Here is a 21,037-nt window from a genome sequence, read left to right on the forward strand (position 1 = left end):
TATTACTTGATGTGCCTCCACTTGTCCTTCCATTTTGCCTCAATACCTCAAGTTTGCTTGGTGTGAGTCTGAGAATTATCATGCGTAGAACTCTTTTCTTTTTTTTTGTTGGATTTTTAAATGAATATGGGCATTGAATATGATTTGGGCCTACCTTTAAGACTTACCATCTTGGCCTGTTGCTAAAATGCAATTAATGGTTCGCTATACGGACTACGGAGTACTCGTTTTCTTTCCAGAGCTAACATTTTCATATAATTGATTGATTTGATTCAATTTTTTTGTTATGTCTATTTCATGAAAATCTAGTGTCATAACTTTTTAAGATAAATATGTGTGTGATAAATACGGAAATGAATGTTGGAAGACGATACAACGGATGATTTCTGTAGGGTCTTTGTCTCATTTCATATAGAAGGGTTATGATGGCGATCGTAATTTCTTGCCCATTTATAATATGGAAACGTAGCTATGAAGTCACCAACGACATCATTATCCATCGACCAGGACATAAATAAATGTTGCTACTTTTTTTTTGGTAGTAGTCAGCCCTTTCAATTATGATGACCTAGTTTTAAAGGATAAATCTTGTTTCAATTATGATGACCTAGTTTTAGGACACAAATATATGTAACGTATTTGCTGTTTGACATACTCGTATCTTTATGTAAGCATACTATAATCAAACTGCTACCGCCACCATGTGATCATATGGGTCCACGGATGAAGTCTGCAAGTCAAATGTTTTAAATTTCCTAAAGGCAAGTGGTATAATTATATCTTGTGATCTGTGTAAGAATTGTGAGTCACCAGACATAAATTTCTATACAATGTGCACTTTGGATACCAAGACAAAAAATGACATATATATATATATATATATAAGAGCATACAAATTGAGGCATTTGGTGTCTTTATATATTTGCCGTGCGTTGTCTCATTTATGTATATATGCCACAGTGCCACACAAAATATAGTTGGGCCAATACCTTATATAGGGTCGAAACTTGGGTCAGCTGGGGCCCAAATATAAGTTAGATGCTGAGGAACTCAACAAATACATCCTACCTCTCCTTATAACAGAAGGAGTCCTCGGGAGTCTTGCCTGCCACGTCAGCAGGACTCCACTCCCCTCAAGATTCTCCTTGCCTATAAAACAAGTTTTTTCAGGACTTCTATATAAAAAAAATATGAAAAAAAAAGTTTTTTTTTCCCTTCCTCCGCTCCCTCGTGGCCCACTTCTCTCCATCCTTCGTTGTCCTCGTGAGGACTCTCCTTGGAAGACTACCGGTTTGGACGCTCGCTGCCAACAAGGACTGCAGTCCTAGTCTTCAAGGACTCCCCTGAAGACTCATTATAAGCACGGGCCTAACAAAACAATTAACTGAACTCTAGTTTGTGTCACCCAAGAGTCTTAAGACTCAAGCAGCAATCAAATACAGCTATTATCATCTTATTGTAAATGTTGATGACGAACAGTAATCGAGTTATTCATGGTATTTTTGGACTACTTTGGTGAAAAAATTTATGATAGTTGCTGATCAGAAATGGTGATGCAAAAGAAGGTGAGAGGTAATGACGCTTTGGGTAAACTTATTCTGGCTTAAAGGCAATGGTGGATTAGAGTTGTGTTTGTATCTCAACAGAGTCATAAGATATAGTAGACTAAAAGAATTAGCTGAAAGGGGATTGAGTTAAAAAGATTAAACTGATCAAGAACATTCGGCAAAAGATTATCTCTATTCATACCCCTCCCAAGTAGTTTTATTAATTCAAACATCTTTATTAGTATCTTAATAATAGTGGTTCCAAAACTGCTTTGAATCCACCACCATACCGGCTCAACCTGCAATCTTGGTGCCACACACCCCAGTAACTTTATGTCTATATGTGAACACTTATAAAAAAACTCAAGCTGAAACCTCTTTCGACTTAACACGGATAAACCCTATCTACGTTTTCAGTCTAAAGTAGATGAAAAAACTATACTTTGGGCCCATGTCGCCACTAAGATGGAGCCGCGGCAGCAGACTTTAATTTTTTTGAAGGTGGGTTTCCACCAGACACCACCACATACATATAGAAGCACAACATTGCAGCACTGCCAAACAAATAACAGATTAACTTTAAAACCAAAAGGCCCCAACAATTATTCAAGAATGACTGCATACTTCCTCACCTTAAGACAACATTTAAGCCTGTTGGTAATATTTTCTTCGTCTGCACATCATAAATAAGAGTAATTAGTGAACGAACTTATTTTCTGTTTTCTTTTACTATTTAGCATTAAACAAGGGGAGGAATGATACCAATGAATAGGTCTTCATGTTTTTCCAAAAAAGGGCAGCAGCGATTCCTGCACCGAGAGAAGCAAAACATGAAAAAGTGTAAAACATGAAAGCTATTTATAAGAAAACAAAATTTAAAAAAAAAAATAACAAATTCGTCACTGTTCGTATACCCAAATATTGGATTTGTTCCAAAAGTTTCAAACACATGTTTAAAGTCTTAACATGCTTCAACTGCACTATCGAGTCCAATTCGTGACACCGTCTATATTAATATTATATTCTGTGCACATCATGAGGTGGACCTTTCAGTAATTTCACCAACAAAAAGGACAGACAGTTTAGTTTGTTAACCATCTTCTTCAATTCGAACACGTGACTTTTTAGAGTCACAATTCATATGGTAGACAGTCATTTCAGTCCCTTTAGTATACATCATGTCTAAATTGCCCCTCTTTGTGTGTGCTATGTAAGATATTCTTGTCACTTCAAAAAAGCTATGAAAGGTTACCACCATAATAATCATGATTTAGTGGTGTCACTAGTTATAGTTATTTTGAAAAATTACTTGGTAACTTTCGCAAACATAACTATGAAAATGTAGTTTGGTTTCTCGACAGCGAGATGAGATGACCAACATAGATTATGAACAAAACATGTTTGGTACCTGCTTGTCCAAGTATGAATGGTAAGCTAGATTGCCCTTGTCTCCAGACATTCAAGCTGAACATGCTGAAGACCAGTAAAGCACTACCATAAAGTCCACCGGATATCAAAGTAGCCGGATCTCTTGTAAACAAGAAACCAATAAGCCCTCCACTAAAAACAATCCCACCTGTAAGTCAAATACGCATACATAAGAATATTATGCCTGTAATATTTTAACTGATGGTTCTAAGAGGTAATGTTAGTTTAAGTTATATAGAGCTCAAAAGGTCCTCGTAAAAAAAAATAGAGAGCTCTAAAGTCGCATCACTTTTCTTATCATGCACCATATTCTACATGTAAAAAAATGGTTCAGTTGTAAAAGAAGTTTTTATCAAATGTCAAACAAACTTGTACAGTTTTACTTTTGCAATTTGACTTAAAAAGATTTACTTGTTTAAAATTACAAAGCCTGCGAAAGTGGTGAAAACCAGAAGTTACCCCAGGGTGAACCTTCTGGCTGATTCAATCTCACCGGAGTCTTATGTGTTTCCTAGAGATTACCCCCAAACAACTGCAATCACAGTACGGTCATAGGGTAATACACTCCCTACAACTCTACCCTTTGTAGATAAAGCTTAAGGAAACCGTGTTCTGAAAGCATCAAACTATACTAAAATCTTTTTTACAAGTATATAAAGATCAATTTCAGAGATTTTGTTAAACAAGAGCTCAAAATTCAACTCTTTACATACAAGTTAAACAGTAAATTAAACCGATCTCTACCCACCAAACACATGGTGAAGTTATATTCAATTCAATTGCCGTTCTTATGGATTCCAATTCCTGTGATAAATTCCATTTGTTCCAATATAATATGACATCTAAGAATAATAAGATCACTCATAAGATGTAGGACTGGAGAGAGTAGTGTGTTTGAATCTCATCATATTTTATATGGTCTCAGCTAAGTCAGTTGACTAATAATCGTCACATATGACTGAAAATGAGTCAGTGATGATTTGTGGAGCGGCACTAAGTTATGGGGAGGTCCTTCAAGTACCAGGTCCGCAATTTGAAAGCTTATGGTTATATCTGTGAATATGAATTTTTGCAATTTTATTTACTCTTAAACCCTATTTTAACTCCGTTTCCAAACAGAGTATTCAGATATGTTTGGTGCAACTCCAGCCTTCAACAGCCTTCACCATAAGCTTTCAAATTGGGCATAAAAAAGCTCAAGTTCATACCGTCCAATGACACTTCTAAAGAAATGGATGCTCTCTGGACATCAATGGCATAATCAGGTGACTTATTATAGTACTTTGATCATGTTGAATCAGATATGACAAGGAAGAAAGATATTTTGTCGGAGTGCCCCTAAACATCTCCCAGTTAAAAGAAAAAACAGCATTATTTTTGTATACTTCCCTAGTCATATCTTTTAAAAGTTCTTTACATGTTTACTTTTTATGTGCAACTCTCTAGTCAATTTTTATTGGGACATAACTTCTAGGACTACCGAGAAACGCTGTTAGTAGCAAGGAGTAATTCTAAATACCAACTCATTTAGGTCATCCTCACTCACAATAATTGAGGTGACTTCGTTAAGGAATCGAATCTTTGACTAATTTTTGCATCTTATCCACATTCGTAAATCTAGATCTAGTTTTCGTTTCAGTATTGCTCATTATGACAGTTGACTAGTTGAAACGGTATGTGTTTCCAGGTACTTTGTAGCCTTTGTTGACTTGACGATAATTCCTGTGTTACTTGGTTTTCCTTTTTTTAACTACTTCACCAGGTAATAGAAAAAGGGCAGAAAAGTTTGTCTATCTCAAATTTCCCAAATAGAATTTAGTAACATACTGTAAGGAATTCCGAAACAAAAATCGTGAATCTTTGCTGCTCTTTTTGGTTCGGTAACAACTTTTTCAACTGGTTGGTCAATCACTTCTCCATTAACATATTCTTTAACACTGGAATTGGGTTTCACTAGTATATCGTTATCTTGGTGTAATGCTTTTGCTTAACAGATAACTTACTACCTGAATTGGATGCTTTTATGGCATGTCGATCACTGTTGATACCAGTGGGTAACTGCAAAGTAACATTTGCAATCTTCAAAACACGTATGAAATTAGTAAGGACGAACTACCAGATAATGATAATAAAAAACAGTAACTATTGGGAGGCAAAAAAAAGTTGATATGTTACCAAATGTACTACTCCTCGATCTAAACAGCCATGGCACCCTAGACATATAAGTTACTAAATTTTCTTATGATTTGTGAGGCCAAGTGGACAAAAGTTGAACTAAACCTACTTTTTGCGAGGTAAATTTGGAAAGTATTAGATCTCCAAACCCTTTTAACTACAACATGTTTTGCCTAAAGTTTCTTTCTGATAACTTTCTTTGTATTTCTTACTTCAGATAGTAATCATATGTTACCCCAATCTCTTCAATTAACTTGATTGGCTAGCCGTATCATTGTAATCGGATCTTCCATTTGTGGGTAACATACTTTGCGTGTTTCCGCATTTTGGGTAAATTTCTATCACATAAGTTGTTTTTTTTTGTATAATGTAGTCGGTTGTCAGCACCTCGAGGTTATGAAGTCAAACTTTACTCTAACCAAAGAATTCAGGCACTATACTGCATAAACTAGAAAAAAAAAAAAGTTATACAAATTGACGAAATTCCGTCTAACTTTCCCAAAAAATGCAAATTTATCAGGTAAATAACTACACCGTGTTATATCACTATAGATTTGACAATCAAGCCACTCACTTCACTTATATAACTAATCAGATCATGATCGAAATAACATCGAAACAGCAAAGTATAAATGGGCATGATGTAAACAAGAAATTGTAAACTTGCCCATAAATATATAAATATATGTAGATATAATAATAGAGTATATAACAAAGGGCCACTAGGAAATTTTATTAACTAAAAATAAAATGAAAAACCCTAAAAGAAACCAAACAGTAGAACTAAGGTAGCAAAATGGAAAGATAATAAAAACCAATTAATATTCACACAGGATCAATTCAATCAAAATAAAGTCACATAAATGTATATAAATGTACCTGAGAAGGAATAAGAAGATGTGGTGGATGAACTGTGTTGGTATTGTAATGAATGGTGGCAAAACATGATAATTGAGACATTGCTGCGGCTGACATTTTTGAAAATCTTGGAAATGGTTTTTTTTTTTCTTTTTTTCTATCTTATGTTAATGGGAAAATTTGGTTGATGGGGTGGTTTTTTCTTCTGGACTTTTCTTCGTGTTTGGTGTTAAATGTTTGAATATTTGAAGAGATTGACTTTTTTTTTCCGAATTTTGAGAAAACTTTGTGTCATGATTCGACAGCGGGATTTCTAGCATATATTGTCTTAACCGGGTTCGTGCCAGACAGCTCCCTCGATGTAGAATTGCCTATTTCAAATACCCGATGGGGGAAAACCCCCTAGTAATACGCTCGAAGGCACAACGATTAATAAAATAAACCTTGTCCCTTGAGACTTGAAGTTGTGTATACCCAAGTCAAGCCCTCATAAAGGGACTTACTTTAACTCAAGACTTCATGCAAGGAGATGGTATCACAACCATTGAGCTAAAGCTTAAGGACGATTGACTTTTCTTTTCTTTCATAGTCTATACATATTCAAAAGCCACACGAGTTAATAATAAAAGTTTCAACTAATGACGATACTCTACTCAATAAAAGTGTCAATAAAAGAAGTTCCATCACAAGCAAGATGCCTTAAAGTTCCACCCCTAAACAACATATGGATGCCAAAGACTTTTCTAAATAAAAATAAAGGATGAACGAGCATCTTTAAGACTTCAACGTAGGCTCACCAAGATCCATAGGAAGGAAATAAGGAAGCAAAGACTCTCTCAAAATAATTGTAAGTTTAGACACAAATATATTTCAGCTAGAAACCTAAATTTGAGAGACTTTATCACGTATGTAATTCATACATGTTAACATGGCCTAGGGGCATGATAAGAGAATCATATTGGCTCATCCTATTTATATTTTATATATTATATGTTTCAACAAAATGAGTGACAACTATTGTTGAACTGACACCCACTTACCTATATGGTTTATAAAATTATAAATATCTTCCTTACAAATGGATTGTGGGGGGACAATTCATAATGAAATGTTTCACTCAAACACACGCATTCCTTCTTTTAAAGTGATAAAACTTATATTTTTTTACTTTAGGTATTCTTCTACTACCCTAAGTTTTGTCAAGAACTTAATAGGTATGTTTTCTCATATTTAAAAGGTTAGAAGGATAATACGATTAAACTCAATCGTTGTTGAACCTAATGATCTATAGTCAAACAAATACTATTAAAAAAACTAGAACTTAAAACCAACCTAAGTGCTCCTTAGGAAAGTTAGTAACACAATTAACTTCTTGTTTACCCGTTTGCAGTTTATTTTTTCATCTTTTATATTTCTTTGGTTTTGTTTTCTTAACTTATTTTTTAATTGGTTCGGTTAAACTGATGTGTTTTAATCTCAAAAACATATGTCTAAAAAAATTCCAAGACTCGAATTTCATAGACAATACAAAGCTTCATAGACAACACGAAGCTTCAAGCTTAAGATGTATGAGTGTGAATTATATGGTTAACTTCTAGGATTTGGTTTATATGGATAATGAATACATACTGTTAAGTCCAAGTTTCACTAGACTCTCTCCATAAATGAAGACTAGACCTCCACTGAAGATTTGTCTAGAAATAATAGAATACCAGTGAACGCCTTACTTGTATAGGAAATCTGGAAGGCACCATATTTCAGTTCACTGGACTTCACTCCAGTCCATATCAACTCCACTGAAGACATTCTCACTAAAGTCGAAGACTGAAGTCTGAAGAAACAAGACTGACAAATGGTGGGGCCCACTAGCAGTCTTACCTGATCGATGATCGGAGCTTTCATCAGTGTTCGATACCTTAAAATTCTGAACACTGATTACGAAGAATTGACTTTTGCATTTACATGCTATTATCCTGACAATCCATTTGTCTATTGATAAAAGTATAAAGCGTGTGTAAAAGTGGTTGGTTAAAGTATGATAAGTCACATCAACATGACTTTATCCTTGTACTTTAACTAATGCATTTAAGGAATTAAAGTAGTTTTATAAATGCATGCAATCATATTTGTACGGCATAATAAATTACCAAGTCATTTACCTCGTTCAAATTACTTTTGCAATTTGGTGAACTTGCTTAAATACTCTCGATCGCAAAAAGGAATACTCACAACTTTAAGTAATTCGGCCCAAGAATAATATTTAACAAGTATAGATTATTTGTAATTCATAGATTGTTAGGATATTCACACTTGTGTAATAACTTGGTTCCACAACAATCTTGTATTTTATCTAAACATCAATAAAAATACACTTGAAAATTACATTGTGTTCAACCATTTACTTATTTATTATTGCTTTAAGTTTTGTATTACTTTATTTATATTCTGGCATTTATATTTAAGTGATACTAGTCCTTTTCTAGTACAATACTTAACGTATTTTACACTAGTTGGGTTAAACCATCAAGTGAGGGACTTATACATACATAAACACATTTTTTTAAGATCTATTTAGGTTATTAATTTATTATTAATACCATAACAAAATTTAAAAATGTTTAGTAGATAAAAAATACATATTATTTAATAAGCATTTAAACATCGGGAATTATTTTTTCCTCGAACATTCAGTCGGTATGCGACATCAGAAAAACCTCACCGTATAATGGTGAAACCTTGCACGTACCCTAGACAACGAGATGTTGACCATGGGCCGTTACAAGTATTTGAAGGAAAAAACCCCAAGACTTGCCATTCTTAAGGATCGAGCTCATGACCTTGGATAAAACCTGGGATGCCTCTGACCAGTTGAACTAGTTATCATTGACACATCAAGAATTATTAACTAATGTTTCGGGGTATGAGTTAATGAGTGCTTAATGAACTTCGAGTTTATTTAAATATTGATAAACATAATTAATGTTTAATGAAAATGCAGTTAATAGTTATTAAATCAATCAAGTTAATTCTTAATATTTTAAACAATATAATAAAATATCCTAGATGAGTTCGACTCTCTAGAGTGATAGGTCCTGAAAGTTTTTTTTTTGAATCACCTGTAACGGCTAATGGTCTATATCTTGTAATCTAGAGTATGCGTAGGGCTTCACCATCATACAGTGAGGTGTTTCATGATATCGAATATCGATTGACTATTAAAAAATAATAAAAAATATCATTATTCTTCCATGTTTTTTTCCATGTTTTTCTCCATCAAACAAACTAAGTACTGAACTCAACAAGTACTCAACCTAAAAGCCCACAAAATGTCTCTAACCCTAAAAACCACAATCCAATTCCCAATTTTTACACTACCACTACCACCATCACACCACCACCGTCCGGCCACCGTAATCCGCTTCTCTCGGTGGCACAACCCACGCCATGACCAACAAAACTCACCCACACAAAAACAAACAGAAGACCAATTACGTTTCAACAAACGCTTCCAATCCGCCAACAACATCACCACCACAACCAATCTCCGACCACCCACTAACACCACCGTTCCACCGCCGTATAAGTCCACCGGAACGCCGTCGTCGCCTTCCCGGCCATCAATTCCTGGTAAAAAGTCTAAATACTCAAAACCCATAAAAAATAATAATCAAAATCATCCTGCATTTAAAAGAATTGTTAAAATTAGAAAAATCCCAGATGAAATAATTCAAGAAAATGATGAAAATTTAGTGAAAGTATCAGAAACTGGACTAAGTTATGTTATACCTGAAGCCCCTTTTGAATTTCAATATAGTTATACAGAAACACCAAAGATTAAACCTTTAAGACTTAGGGAACCCGCGATAGCTCCGTTTGGGCCCGGTACAATGCCGAGGCCTTGGACGGGGAAAAAACCGTTGCCACCGAGTAAAAAGAAGTTAGATTTTGATTCATTTGTGTTGCCTCCACCACATAAGAAAGGGGTTAAGCCAGTGCAAGCTCCTGGCCCATTTTTGCCTGGGTCGGGTCCGAAATATGTTAAGACTAGAGAAGAAGTGTTGGGTGAGCCGTTGTCGAAAGAAGAAGTTGATGCTCTTATTAAAGGGTGTTTGAAATCACAAAGGCAGTTGAATATGGGTATGTGTTTGGTTTTTTTAAAATTTGTTTATTGGTTCATTTACTTGTGCTGCATTTGGAATTTGGTGATGATTTTGATGAATTGTTATATTTTTGAATGCGAGTAATGTGAGCTAGGTAGGAAAAGTGCGGATTCGTATTTGTATTTTGAGGGCTGATGTTTTAGATGGTTAGATGGTGTTTGAACATGAATTTAAAAGTAATTGTTTTAACATTTGGCAAAAACTTTAATTAGAGTTAGAAAGAAACTACTGCTTATTGATATTGTAGTGAAATTACAATATCTTGCCTAACTTAAATCAAGTTTATATGTGTTGAGTTACTTGTTTTTTGGGTTGTTCGATAGTGTAAGTTTAGTTTTCATCTCTGCCAGTCGCTTCTTCTCTTGCATATTTTTTTTGGTTAGTGTACGTTTAGCTTTCATCTCTGCAATACGCCTTTTTTTTTTCTTGCATAATGTTGTCTCTTGACTTTGATTGTCAAACAAGTTTTTTTCTATTTCCGAACTCAGTGTTGTCTGATACTGCTTTGTCTGTTGTTAATGGAACCCTCTTTGATAAGTAAACATTATCTTACCAACGGTTTATTCATTTTTTATCAATATATTAGGTAGAGATGGTTTGACACACAATATGTTGGACAATATTCATGCTCACTGGAAACGAAGAAGGGTCTGCAAAATAAAATGTAAAGGCGTGTGCACTGTTGACATGGACAACGTACGCCAACAACTAGAGGTTGGTGCTAACTACAGTCTATCATGTTCAACTGCCTTTTTTCATTTGTTTATTATGGAAAAAACGTTCAGTTAATGTTATCCATGTGCTGTATAATTTGTGTTTTATTATATTAGTATTTGATTTGATATCTTATTCCTAACTTGGATCGCTCAAAAGAGTCAAGTGACTTTTCAGTTTGCTATATTTACTTATGATTTGGTCCATTTGGGTTCTGCTTTATGTCGAATAGGCTGAAGGAAAAGAACATAGCTAGAAATGAAATAGGTCAAATGGGTTGGTCGGACAGGTCAAACAGGTGTCCAGCTTCTACAGTTTTATTTTGATGTGTACAACCTTACAAGTCGGTTTATTCAAATACTTGTATAATTATCGTATTAATATACTTTTTATCACATATTATTATTCATGTGATTGTTGATTCTAACACTCAACGTACAACAGGAGAAGACAGGAGGGAAGATAATATATAGCAAAGGTGGAGTTGTGTATCTTTTCCGAGGTAGAAATTATAATTACAAAACTCGTCCCATGTTTCCACTTATGTTATGGAAGCCAATTACACCGGTGTATCCACGGCTCATCCAACGGGTTCCAGAGGGGCTAACATTGGAAGAAGCAAGTGAAATGCGCAAGAAAGGGCGGCAATTGATCCCAATATGCAAGCTTGGTAAGCCTTTGGGTGATTTATCTGTAAGATTTAAACCTATTTACTTATGAATGGCTGAATGGGTGGATTGGGTTATATCAAAAGTTCGCCTAACATGAAAATGTTCAAACTGTTAAAAGTCACCCATTAATATTCTGTACACATTTAATCTCCGAATTTGTTATATCCAGGGATTTAGACTATTGTTGTAATGACATTGGTGTGTATATCACAACTTAACACATTATTTATTTATTAAGAATCTTCTTAAAAATGGATAGACGGGTTTACTGGTCAACCTCAGTCTTTCAACTTGAAGTAAAAATTTAACGTGAACTTGATCTGACTAGTTAGACCCGCCCATCTGGCGATCTTTACATAATCTGAATAAACCAGTTACTCTTTGGGTGGGCATTTAATAAGACCTTCTTGAAACAAACAATGAAAATGGATTACATTCCTAACCCTATTTATATATAATATAACTCAAATTCCAAATCTTTATCTATATAAAACGTATTCCATAAATGCTTTGCATGTGTTTCAGGGAAAAATGGTGTTTACTGTGACCTTGCTAATAATGTAAGAGAGGCATTTGAAACATGTGAGTTAGTGCGAGTTAATTGTGAAGGCATGAATGGGAGTGACTATCGCAGAATTGGTGCAAAACTAAAGGTATGTGATTGCTGTTCATTGTTGCTTGTACTCTGTAATTAATAGATACACAGTAGAGGTAACAAAATGGGCAGGCTGGGTCATGGTCCAGGGTTAGATGGGGTAGTATTTAACTATGGTTCAAATCTTCACCTTTTGTATTTGAATTTCCTACGTAATAATGTATTAATATGTAAAATTGTAAGATGATCTTGTTTGAATGACCTATCTGGGATTCCTGCAAGCATAAATACACTTACTTGGCAGTTGGGCCCTATGAATGTGATACAACCTGAATTGAGCGGTTCATCTCTCTTAAGCTGAAGTTAATTCTGCAGTAACATCTATGTGCAATTATTAATCGATTGTTTTTGCTGTTTCAGGATCTGGTCCCTTGTGTGCTGGTTTCATTTGAGCTCGAACACATACTTATGTGGAGAGGGCGAGATTGGAAATCAATGTTCGTCGACGGAAACGCGCCCCATGAAACAACTAATCCTGATACTGTCGATGCAGATTTAGTTGTATCTTCTCCAGAATCATCGTCAGAATATTCAACAGAAGACGAGCTTGAGGAAAATGATATTATACTTTCGACCCTTGGGGACATTGATGACAACAATAGTGTGACGCCTGATGATAGTGAAGACACTACTTCAGAAAAGAGAAGTAATCAAGATTGTTTAGTGGGAGTGATGTCACTTTTAAGGGAAGCAGTACAAGATGGAATTGCGGTGGTTCTTGAAGATTCTTCTATGGATGCTGACATGGCGTATGCAAAGGCGGTTGCTTTTGCACAGCATGCTGTACCTGGGCCAACTTTTAGGCTATATCGACCCAAAAAGGTGGCAGTGTCAACAACAGAAAAGCAAGAAGGTGAAGAAACAGTGGGGAAGGAGGTAGTAACAGCTTCTGAGCGTAAACAAGGTGAGAAAAGAAATCCTAGAACCCGAAAGAAGGATTTTAAGGGAAATTACCTCGACATAGTTCCACAAGCAACTCTAAGAGTTGATGAACTAGCCAAGCTTCTAGGTTAAACTTAGGCGTAGCCTTCTGTATCATACACTTGCTATAGGGCATGTAAAATACACATTTGGTGTGTTGTTGGTGTAATTATTATAGTGTATGATTTGTTATATGAGCGATTAGCGATAGTCTTATGATGAGGTGTAGATGTTTAATGGTTGGGAACCATAGCGAACCCGAAGCCATGATTTCAGATATCGGGTGGTGTATGCTCTGTGAATGTGCATTTTAAAAGAAATGACTAATTGAGTATAGTTCAAGTGGTATTTATGCCTGCAAAAAAATAACCAACTGGAGGGGCTTTTGGAAAGACATTGAGGTTTTGGTTTCCAAGTCCTGTTTCTAGCATGTTTTACTATACTATGTTAGTGGAGTTGCTTAAAACAATTCCTCATGAGATGGTGATACGAACCCATCCCATAATAGGCTCGTATCATGCCACAAGCTAGGTGTAGAACTCACTCCCAAAAGCTAGCTCAAAGGAGGAGGGGACACCTAAGCTTATAAACCACCAACCAATCCCATACTTGGCCGATGTGGGATCATATCAACGGATAATGATAGACAAGAGTTTTACTGTTACTGCCAATCTATTTTTTGAGTGAAACCTAGAAAAGTCATGAACATATTTTCTATGTTAAACTATCTAATAAATTGCGATTAGTGGTTCAAATAACATTTTATTTAGGTCACATTTTGACGTTTCAAGAGAAACTATCAAATCGTAAGTGGATTTAATAAGTTATGCAACCTATGTTACAAAGTTATAAAAACATACGATAAGTTGTAAAAAAAAGTAAAGATTTTCTTTTTTTAACGGCTTGGTTATAATGTAGCAAAATTATACGAGTAATAAAAATAGTAATGAGAAACACGTGCCTAATAAATATTTTCGAAAAACAAAAAAGTCCCCTTTAATAAATAAATAAATCAAAATTTAAAAAATAAAAATTGGGAAAACCGACTACTTTGCTCAGCTTCTTTTTCACCATCACCACCGCCTAGGGTTCTTTTATCAACAAATATTCCGGTATTTATTTCCAATGTTTTCATTTTTATTTTTCCATCCCTAAACTTTAATTTATGTTTAGAAATATCAATTAAATTTAATTTAATATTTCAAGTTATTTCCGATTTTAGTTAATAAGTAAGTTTTGCATGATCTTATTAATTCATTTTAATGATTACTCAGCTCGTATATGGAATTAAATTATTATACTAATATTATTATTTGTTATTAATTTCCATAAGTAGTTAGGCTTGTATGTATTTGCTCAATTTAATGTGTGTTATTTTTCGTATTGCCGAAAAAAGAAGTAAACACTAAGCAGATAAGTAGTGTTTTTGTTAGTACTGTATTTATTTATTTCCTTAAGTCGGAGAGTAAATAATCGACTTTTGTGTAAAGGTTTAATACATGGCGACTTTGAATGTTGTACTTGTTACAGTAGTATTAGGTTGTTTTTATCTTTTCGCGTTGTTTGAACGAAAATGATGTTTGATGTAGGTGAAGTCGTGATTTACCGGAAATGTGTTGAGTGACAAGGAGTGTGGTTCATAAGTGAAAGAGATATATATCTTGGTGGTTATATAAGTTTATAAAGAGCGAATGGAGGATGATAACTTACTTAACCTGTCTTTATCTCTACCGTGCGGTGGGCCATCTGGTGCAAAGGGTAAGAACGTCTCTAGTTCGGAGGTGAGGGTGGAAGAAGGGGACAGGGGAAGTAAATTGATTGATGATTTCAAGAATTTTTTAGATGGTTCTAATCATAATAAGGAAGATTCGAACGTGGGGTCTCAGAGAAGTAGCCAGTCGAAACCGGAGGAGAATCTTTTCTATGACCTTTCAAAGGGAGCGGCTAATGTGGATGTTTCTTCGAACATAAATAATGGCGGATTCTGGGGTAAGAACGATGGGAGGTCTAGTGAAGTGTTAGAAGATAGGAGGCAAGAGGGGAGTAGTAGTAGCAAGCGTAAAAATATGTTTGATGAAATAAACAATCAAAAACGACATGAGAGAGACGCTTATCATGCCGGTATGCACGTGAAAGCAAGGACACCACACGTCTCTGTAACAACTGATGAAGGTTCAACTGCTGAAAATGAGGATGTGGCGGATTCTGAAGCCGAGGGTTCGACTTCAAAGCTTGTACAGCATCGTGATGATGCATCGAAACGACACGCTGCAGGTGTTGGTTTGTCTGAGGGTAGTAAGGAAGTTAGGGGTGTGGATTCGATTGGTGGGGACTTTCATGGTCAAAGGAGATTTACCATTTCGTCAGAGAAAGAATTTAAAAGTGGCCAAATGTCACACACTGTCCCGTTTTCTGGACAAGCAGTAAATATCTTAAATATGCCATATTCCTTGTCAGTGAACGAGTCAAACTCTATCTCTGCAAGTCAAACTATCCCAGTCATGGCTTCTGGAAGTAATGATAGACCGGGAAACCAACAGCCCGTGATTCCTGCAAACTTGCCCTTGATGTTTGGTTACTCTCAGGTCCAGGTGCCGCCAGTAGAGGCAGGTAAATCTGAGGGTCTTGTTTCTCATTCAATGCAGTATCATCCTTCCTATTTTGGCAGGGGTCCACCAAACTTGAATTTGCAAAATGATGGATTAAAGATCACCCAAGGTTTACTTTCTTACTTATTTTAAATATATACTGGCCTCATAGTCAATTTTAAATAATTAGAACTTATATACATTTAGTATGATGGATTTAGAGATGGAACAGAATGATCCATTCCATTAGCCCTTCTTATTGATTTACAGAATGGAATGGACCAATTGCTAAGGAATGTATGGCCTCTGATGGTGTTTTATGACATATCTTGATGGAATGAAATGAAAATTATTTTGTCATTTTTGTGACCCGCGTCCTATCTGCGTGATCTTCAATAACATGATTTTTTCTTTCAACAGTTTAATAAATTACTATCTTAATTTGTTAAATTAGTAGGAATTATACCCTTTAATAGTTTCACTGAGCTTTTGGTATATTTATGTTGTGATGCTTGTATGTAGCAAAGCTCTTTCTTTTGTTAGGTCTGTTTTTTTTGACATTTTCTTCTCTTATTGTTTTTAAAATCATCATAGCTACCACACCGGTAACTGAGCCAAAGCCATATGAGAGGGCAAAGAGTGATGGTAAACAAGCGAAAGAGGAAGGGTCATCTATGCGTTCAGAAGGTGAAATGAAGGGTACAAACGGAATTGACCAGTCAAAGGCAGAAGGGATTCCGCCTGAATATCCAGCTATTAGGCCAGGTATAGCTGCAGACCTTAAATTTGGAGGAAGTGGATCGTCTCCGAATCTACCATGGGTTTCTACAACCGGTCCTGGTCCTAATGGGAAAACGATATCAGGTGTTACATATAGATACAGTGGGACCCAAATCCGAATAGTATGTGCTTGCCATGGCTCCCACATGTCACCTGAGGAATTTGTTCAGCATGCTAGTGACGAACAACCCAATGTTAATGGTGGTGGCGCCGCCTCTGGTTTACCATCATTTCCAAATAGCAACCCTGCCGCGTCTGCTCAGAATTGACCGACCGGTAATACCAATCATTTTCTCTAACGGTTTAGGTTAATAAAAGTGGCATCTGATGCAAAACGACTGCTTATGATTTTGTCATTGTGTGATAACTACTTTTAAATCTTTATGTCATATATATGCATAGAATACCCATCATGATTATATAGAAAGTTGTATGTAATGTACTGGTATTGTAGGCACATTTATAGCAAGATTTTACAGAATGTAGCCCTTTTAGTTTGTCAAAAGCAGTCTTTTCCATATATATCATCGTAAGTATCTACTGTATACGAAACTAAGTTGATTGCAGGTTATGCCCTTGTTAAGTTCCTATGTCTGGTCACTGGTGCTTCATGTTCACTATATTTCCCGAAATGTTGACCTTGAATACAAAGAGATGCATGGAAATGTTATGTTGCTTTTATATGCAAGGGAGAGGTAATAATTTCGCAACTTAAAACCAAAGTAAAATTTGGATTCTTTACCTGGGAGAAAGAAGATTGGGGGAATAGTTTAGACTGTTATGTACGTGTTCATTATGTGTTTAAGCGAAAGTGCAAATTGAGGGTTGAACTAGGTTGCCTAGGACTGGCCCTAGGTTGGTAATTTGACCTGGTTACTACTTTCAAGAATGACCAAACTCTATTGTAATAATATAGTTTATCGTAAGCGCATTTGAAAGCTGAATGCAGAGGGTATATATACGGAGGTTGAGATAATGTATTAAAGTGGGTCAAACCAACCCCAACCCATTTCCAAAGATTATCCTTTGCAACATGCCTGCCAATCTGCCATCTCTATGTGGTCATTATGTATCTATGTCATTTAGTAGAAGTAAGTTTCATTAGCTGCTAAACATTAACCATTTCCGAATTTTTGATAATCTATTAAGGTTGCACACACTTTAGTGCAGCTAAAATAGGATTTTGTGATAATCTATTAGGATTTGTTGTAGTGCATTTAATGAGCTTAAACTTCACAAATTAGCTAATAATTACTTCTATTATGTTTTCTATGTTCGTCTATAAATCATTACCTTATATATTTTTTCCTAAACAAATTATTGCCTTATTAGGCAACTCTGTTTACACAAAACACTTGCTTGGGGTAAAAATGTAAGCTGTTGGTTTTGTTTCTCTTTAATTTTTTCTTGGTATCACATTGACTAAAACACATGTGCAAATCCACATAAGGTGGTGGTGGTTACCATTTGCTACCGCTGTTTGGTTTAGGAACGCTGTTCCCGACATATTACTATTATTAGAATCTCATTTTCAATGCTTTTTTTTCTTTTCTTTCTTTATTTGTACTTCTTGTTTTAATTGTGACAGAAGAACAAAGGAGTATAGAATCTTTTTTGTCTCGTTGTAGGATTTATGTCTAATAAATTCTAAATACTTTTACGGTGAGAAGTTTGTTTAAATACCCATCAAATAAAGACTTATTAATTGAATGACGAAAGACGACGTCATATGCTAGCAGTGTTTGGTAGCCAAAGCATACTATTTCTAGAAAAGAACTCATCGCTCGAAACCCAGTTTGATAAAACCTGTTAAAGCTTAGATTTGAACCATGGTCAACAAATCCATCATTTCCCTCATATTACTGAACCAAATTTTGAAAATTGGTTTTCTTAAGCAATAGAGTTTGTTCAAGTTAGGATCTCGAGTCATTTTATCTTTTATACTTTGATTATATTATATAAATATAAATAATCATCATAAGAACTTCCACACCACGGTCCACACCATCTAAAATCAGAGAACGTTACTCATCTAGGAGACTCGTATAAAGATAATATAGTTTGATTAGTTTGCCGACTACTCCCTCTTCGTCCCTCCGACGGCAGCAACCATCTTCTATCGTCGTTCTTGGATTTTATACTATATTAAACTACCCAGAAGGCCAGAACTATCTGTTAATGTTGCATTGTGTGAACGAACATTTCTAGTATACTTCCAATAGATAAAAGTGAAAAATAAAACAATTATATGTCAGTTTGAAATATATTTGCATATTGGTTATACAAATATATGAAGTTGAAAGCTTAAGAATACTATGTTACATGAAATTATTTTAAAGCATTACCAAAAAATTCGCATCGTACTTGCTGAGTTACATCAAGGGCTAAAGATATTTTAGGGTTATTTTCAGCTTGGTAGTTGAATAGAATTGTGAGACAAATAGAATTATTGGTGGATAAGTTGAATTGAATTGTGAGAAGAATAAAACTATTGGTAGACAATTTCAATAGATGGTGAGATCATGAATAGAATTATTTAGAATAAATAAGAGTTAATTGGAAGATTAGTTGGTTTGTCTATTTTAATAATGGATTTTTCTTTTAGTCTCGATGCAATCTAATTTTGATGATGTTTAGCAATTTTGGTCCCTACACTATATTCTTGAGTTTAAATTATAAAGGAAATGAAATGATTAGAAGTCATCATATCTCCTTTCCAAATCACCTTTAAAATGGGGAGAAACTTTTTTAAACAAAATCAACTAAAAAATCTTTCCAACTCCTCCCCTTTCATTTCATTTTCATCCTTAAGTTAAACTCAAGAACGCAACTTATTTTGTAATCCTTTATGTTTTTTTCTTTTCTTTCTTTCAAACAACTCAAGAACACAGTGTTGACAAATCCATTAGTCTAGGTCGTCAAGTAGCCTAGTGCTCGTCATGTGGGGGTATTATCGTCTATTTCTACCCATTAGCCTCCATAACTACCGTACCCTTTTAGACCAAATCAAATACTCACATGGAAAAGAAAGAGAAACTTTGGTATCTACATCTTTGTTAATTCAAAATCAACCGAACAAAGTAACAATCCATGAACCAAATAAAAATCACAAACCTTGCCCATTAATCCACCGTACAAAACTGGTTTTAGGGGCTAATGGGTGGAAATCGACAATAATAACGCCGCACGTGATGAGTACATGGCCACTTGACGAACTTGACCAACGGATTCGTCAAATAAGGAACCAAGATTGTAAAAAATTTCAAAATAAAGACCCTCGTTGCTAACGAAACTCGAAAGACACCTCTTTGCTAGTATGGACAAGCTACACGGACCAAATAAGTAACCAACACATAAGAGATATCATTATTTTTTCGGTCTTATAAACTATCCAAATCTAACGTTGCCATCACTATGCAACATCATGTCTATTAAGTATTACCTTGTTTATTCAATGAAACATGACAAATCAAATAGAAGAAAAAGTCAAGTCTCAATCATAAGCATCTCCCACTTTTGCATCACTATTGAATTTTAAAATCGTAAATAGCCGCGAAATAAAAATCAACGAAAGGTTCATAATACATAACATGCTTTATACGCTAAAGGCATGAACTTATTATATAATACCTTTCATGTGCTAAAATAATACAACATCTTGTTTGTATTTAATTGACTCATAGTTTTATATCCAAGATAACTCCCATGAAGAGAATATAAAAAAGTATTATAATATTGAATATTTAACGTGATTGACTAGTATAGCAAATAGTTAATGGATAATATGATTAATTTTGTAATTTAATGCCACCTATATGAGATAGGGATGTTGTACTAATCTTTCTTCATAATCATAATCAGATACTGTATCCTATGGCTTCTTTTTTATTTTGTTCTTATACATGTACAAATGTAGCACCTTCTATATACTTACATTGATTTTAAATAAACCATCTGGTAATAACATAGTGGTTATCGTCCTTTAAAAAGGGTTCTAGACAGACTATAAGTCGTGGGGTATTTTCACCTGGTATGTCTCTAAGGTATTGTACCGTATATGGGTTCAGTGGTACCCACCTAATATATTTTTTTTTTTACATTGATTTTAAATAGCAATTACCTCTTGTATTCTTACTTATGGATGGATATTTTGACATTTGATAGTTGCTTGTACATGGTATATCTTATGATGATGGTTGATTGTTTGCATCTTTTGTATATGGAGAAATATTATGTGCACATATATATCCATGTAATAAAACTTGTCAAAAATAAAATTTGTTATCCCTATCCATGTATAATACTTCCTCCGTCTCATATATATATATATATATATATTAAATGTCCAATTTTAATTTGTCAAGTCTTTTGTTTTAAATTTTGACCGTGAAAATATTTGTTTATATCATATTGTTTTCAATGTATTTTTTATTTATATAACTTTCGTCAACTATTATATAATAAAATAAAGGAAGACATTTATGGTCAAAGTTGTAAACATAAAACTTTATAAGGTAAAATTGGACATTTAATATGAGAC

General features: G+C 34.7%; 3 protein-coding genes across 5 annotated transcripts; 2 read left to right on the top strand and 1 right to left on the bottom strand.

The window, feature by feature from the left end:
• Positions 1-1,674: 1,674 nt before the first annotated feature.
• On the bottom strand, positions 1,675-6,205 carry LOC122600357 (protein FATTY ACID EXPORT 1, chloroplastic-like). 2 transcript variants are annotated; one of them, XM_043773065.1, is made up of 6 exons: positions 6,030-6,205; positions 4,982-5,033; positions 2,956-3,123; positions 2,310-2,356; positions 2,180-2,220; positions 1,675-2,101 (listed from the first exon to the last, which is right to left on the bottom strand). In XM_043773065.1, the coding sequence occupies exons 1-6, from the start codon at positions 6,123-6,125 to the stop codon at positions 2,008-2,010; spliced, it is 498 nt and encodes a 165-aa protein (XP_043629000.1). In that variant the 5' UTR covers positions 6,126-6,205; the 3' UTR covers positions 1,675-2,007. The 2 variants fall into 2 exon arrangements, with proteins under 2 accessions (XP_043629000.1, XP_043628999.1); XM_043773064.1 differs by having other exon boundaries at positions 4,982-5,054.
• A 3,100-nt stretch (positions 6,206-9,305) lies between these two features.
• LOC122600851 (CRS2-associated factor 1, chloroplastic) lies at positions 9,306-13,477 on the top strand. The gene is made up of 5 exons (XM_043773626.1): positions 9,306-10,145; positions 10,755-10,882; positions 11,327-11,552; positions 12,079-12,206; positions 12,569-13,477. Exons 1-5 carry the CDS (start codon positions 9,335-9,337, stop codon positions 13,220-13,222), a joined length of 1,947 nt encoding a protein of 648 aa, XP_043629561.1. The 5' UTR covers positions 9,306-9,334; the 3' UTR covers positions 13,223-13,477.
• A 688-nt stretch (positions 13,478-14,165) lies between these two features.
• On the top strand, positions 14,166-17,002 carry LOC122599411 (ninja-family protein mc410). 2 transcript variants are annotated; one of them, XM_043771915.1, is made up of 3 exons: positions 14,166-14,241; positions 14,719-15,847; positions 16,312-17,002. In XM_043771915.1, exons 2-3 carry the CDS (start codon positions 14,821-14,823, stop codon positions 16,764-16,766), a joined length of 1,482 nt encoding a protein of 493 aa, XP_043627850.1. In that variant the 5' UTR covers positions 14,166-14,241; positions 14,719-14,820; the 3' UTR covers positions 16,767-17,002. The 2 variants fall into 2 exon arrangements, with proteins under 2 accessions (XP_043627850.1, XP_043627851.1); XM_043771916.1 differs by having other exon boundaries at positions 14,719-15,739.
• Positions 17,003-21,037: the final 4,035 nt, after the last annotated feature.

The sequence above is a fragment of the Erigeron canadensis genome, chromosome 5 (genome assembly GCF_010389155.1).
Source record: "Erigeron canadensis isolate Cc75 chromosome 5, C_canadensis_v1, whole genome shotgun sequence".
In the NCBI taxonomy this organism is placed as follows: Eukaryota; Viridiplantae; Streptophyta; class Magnoliopsida; order Asterales; family Asteraceae; genus Erigeron; species Erigeron canadensis.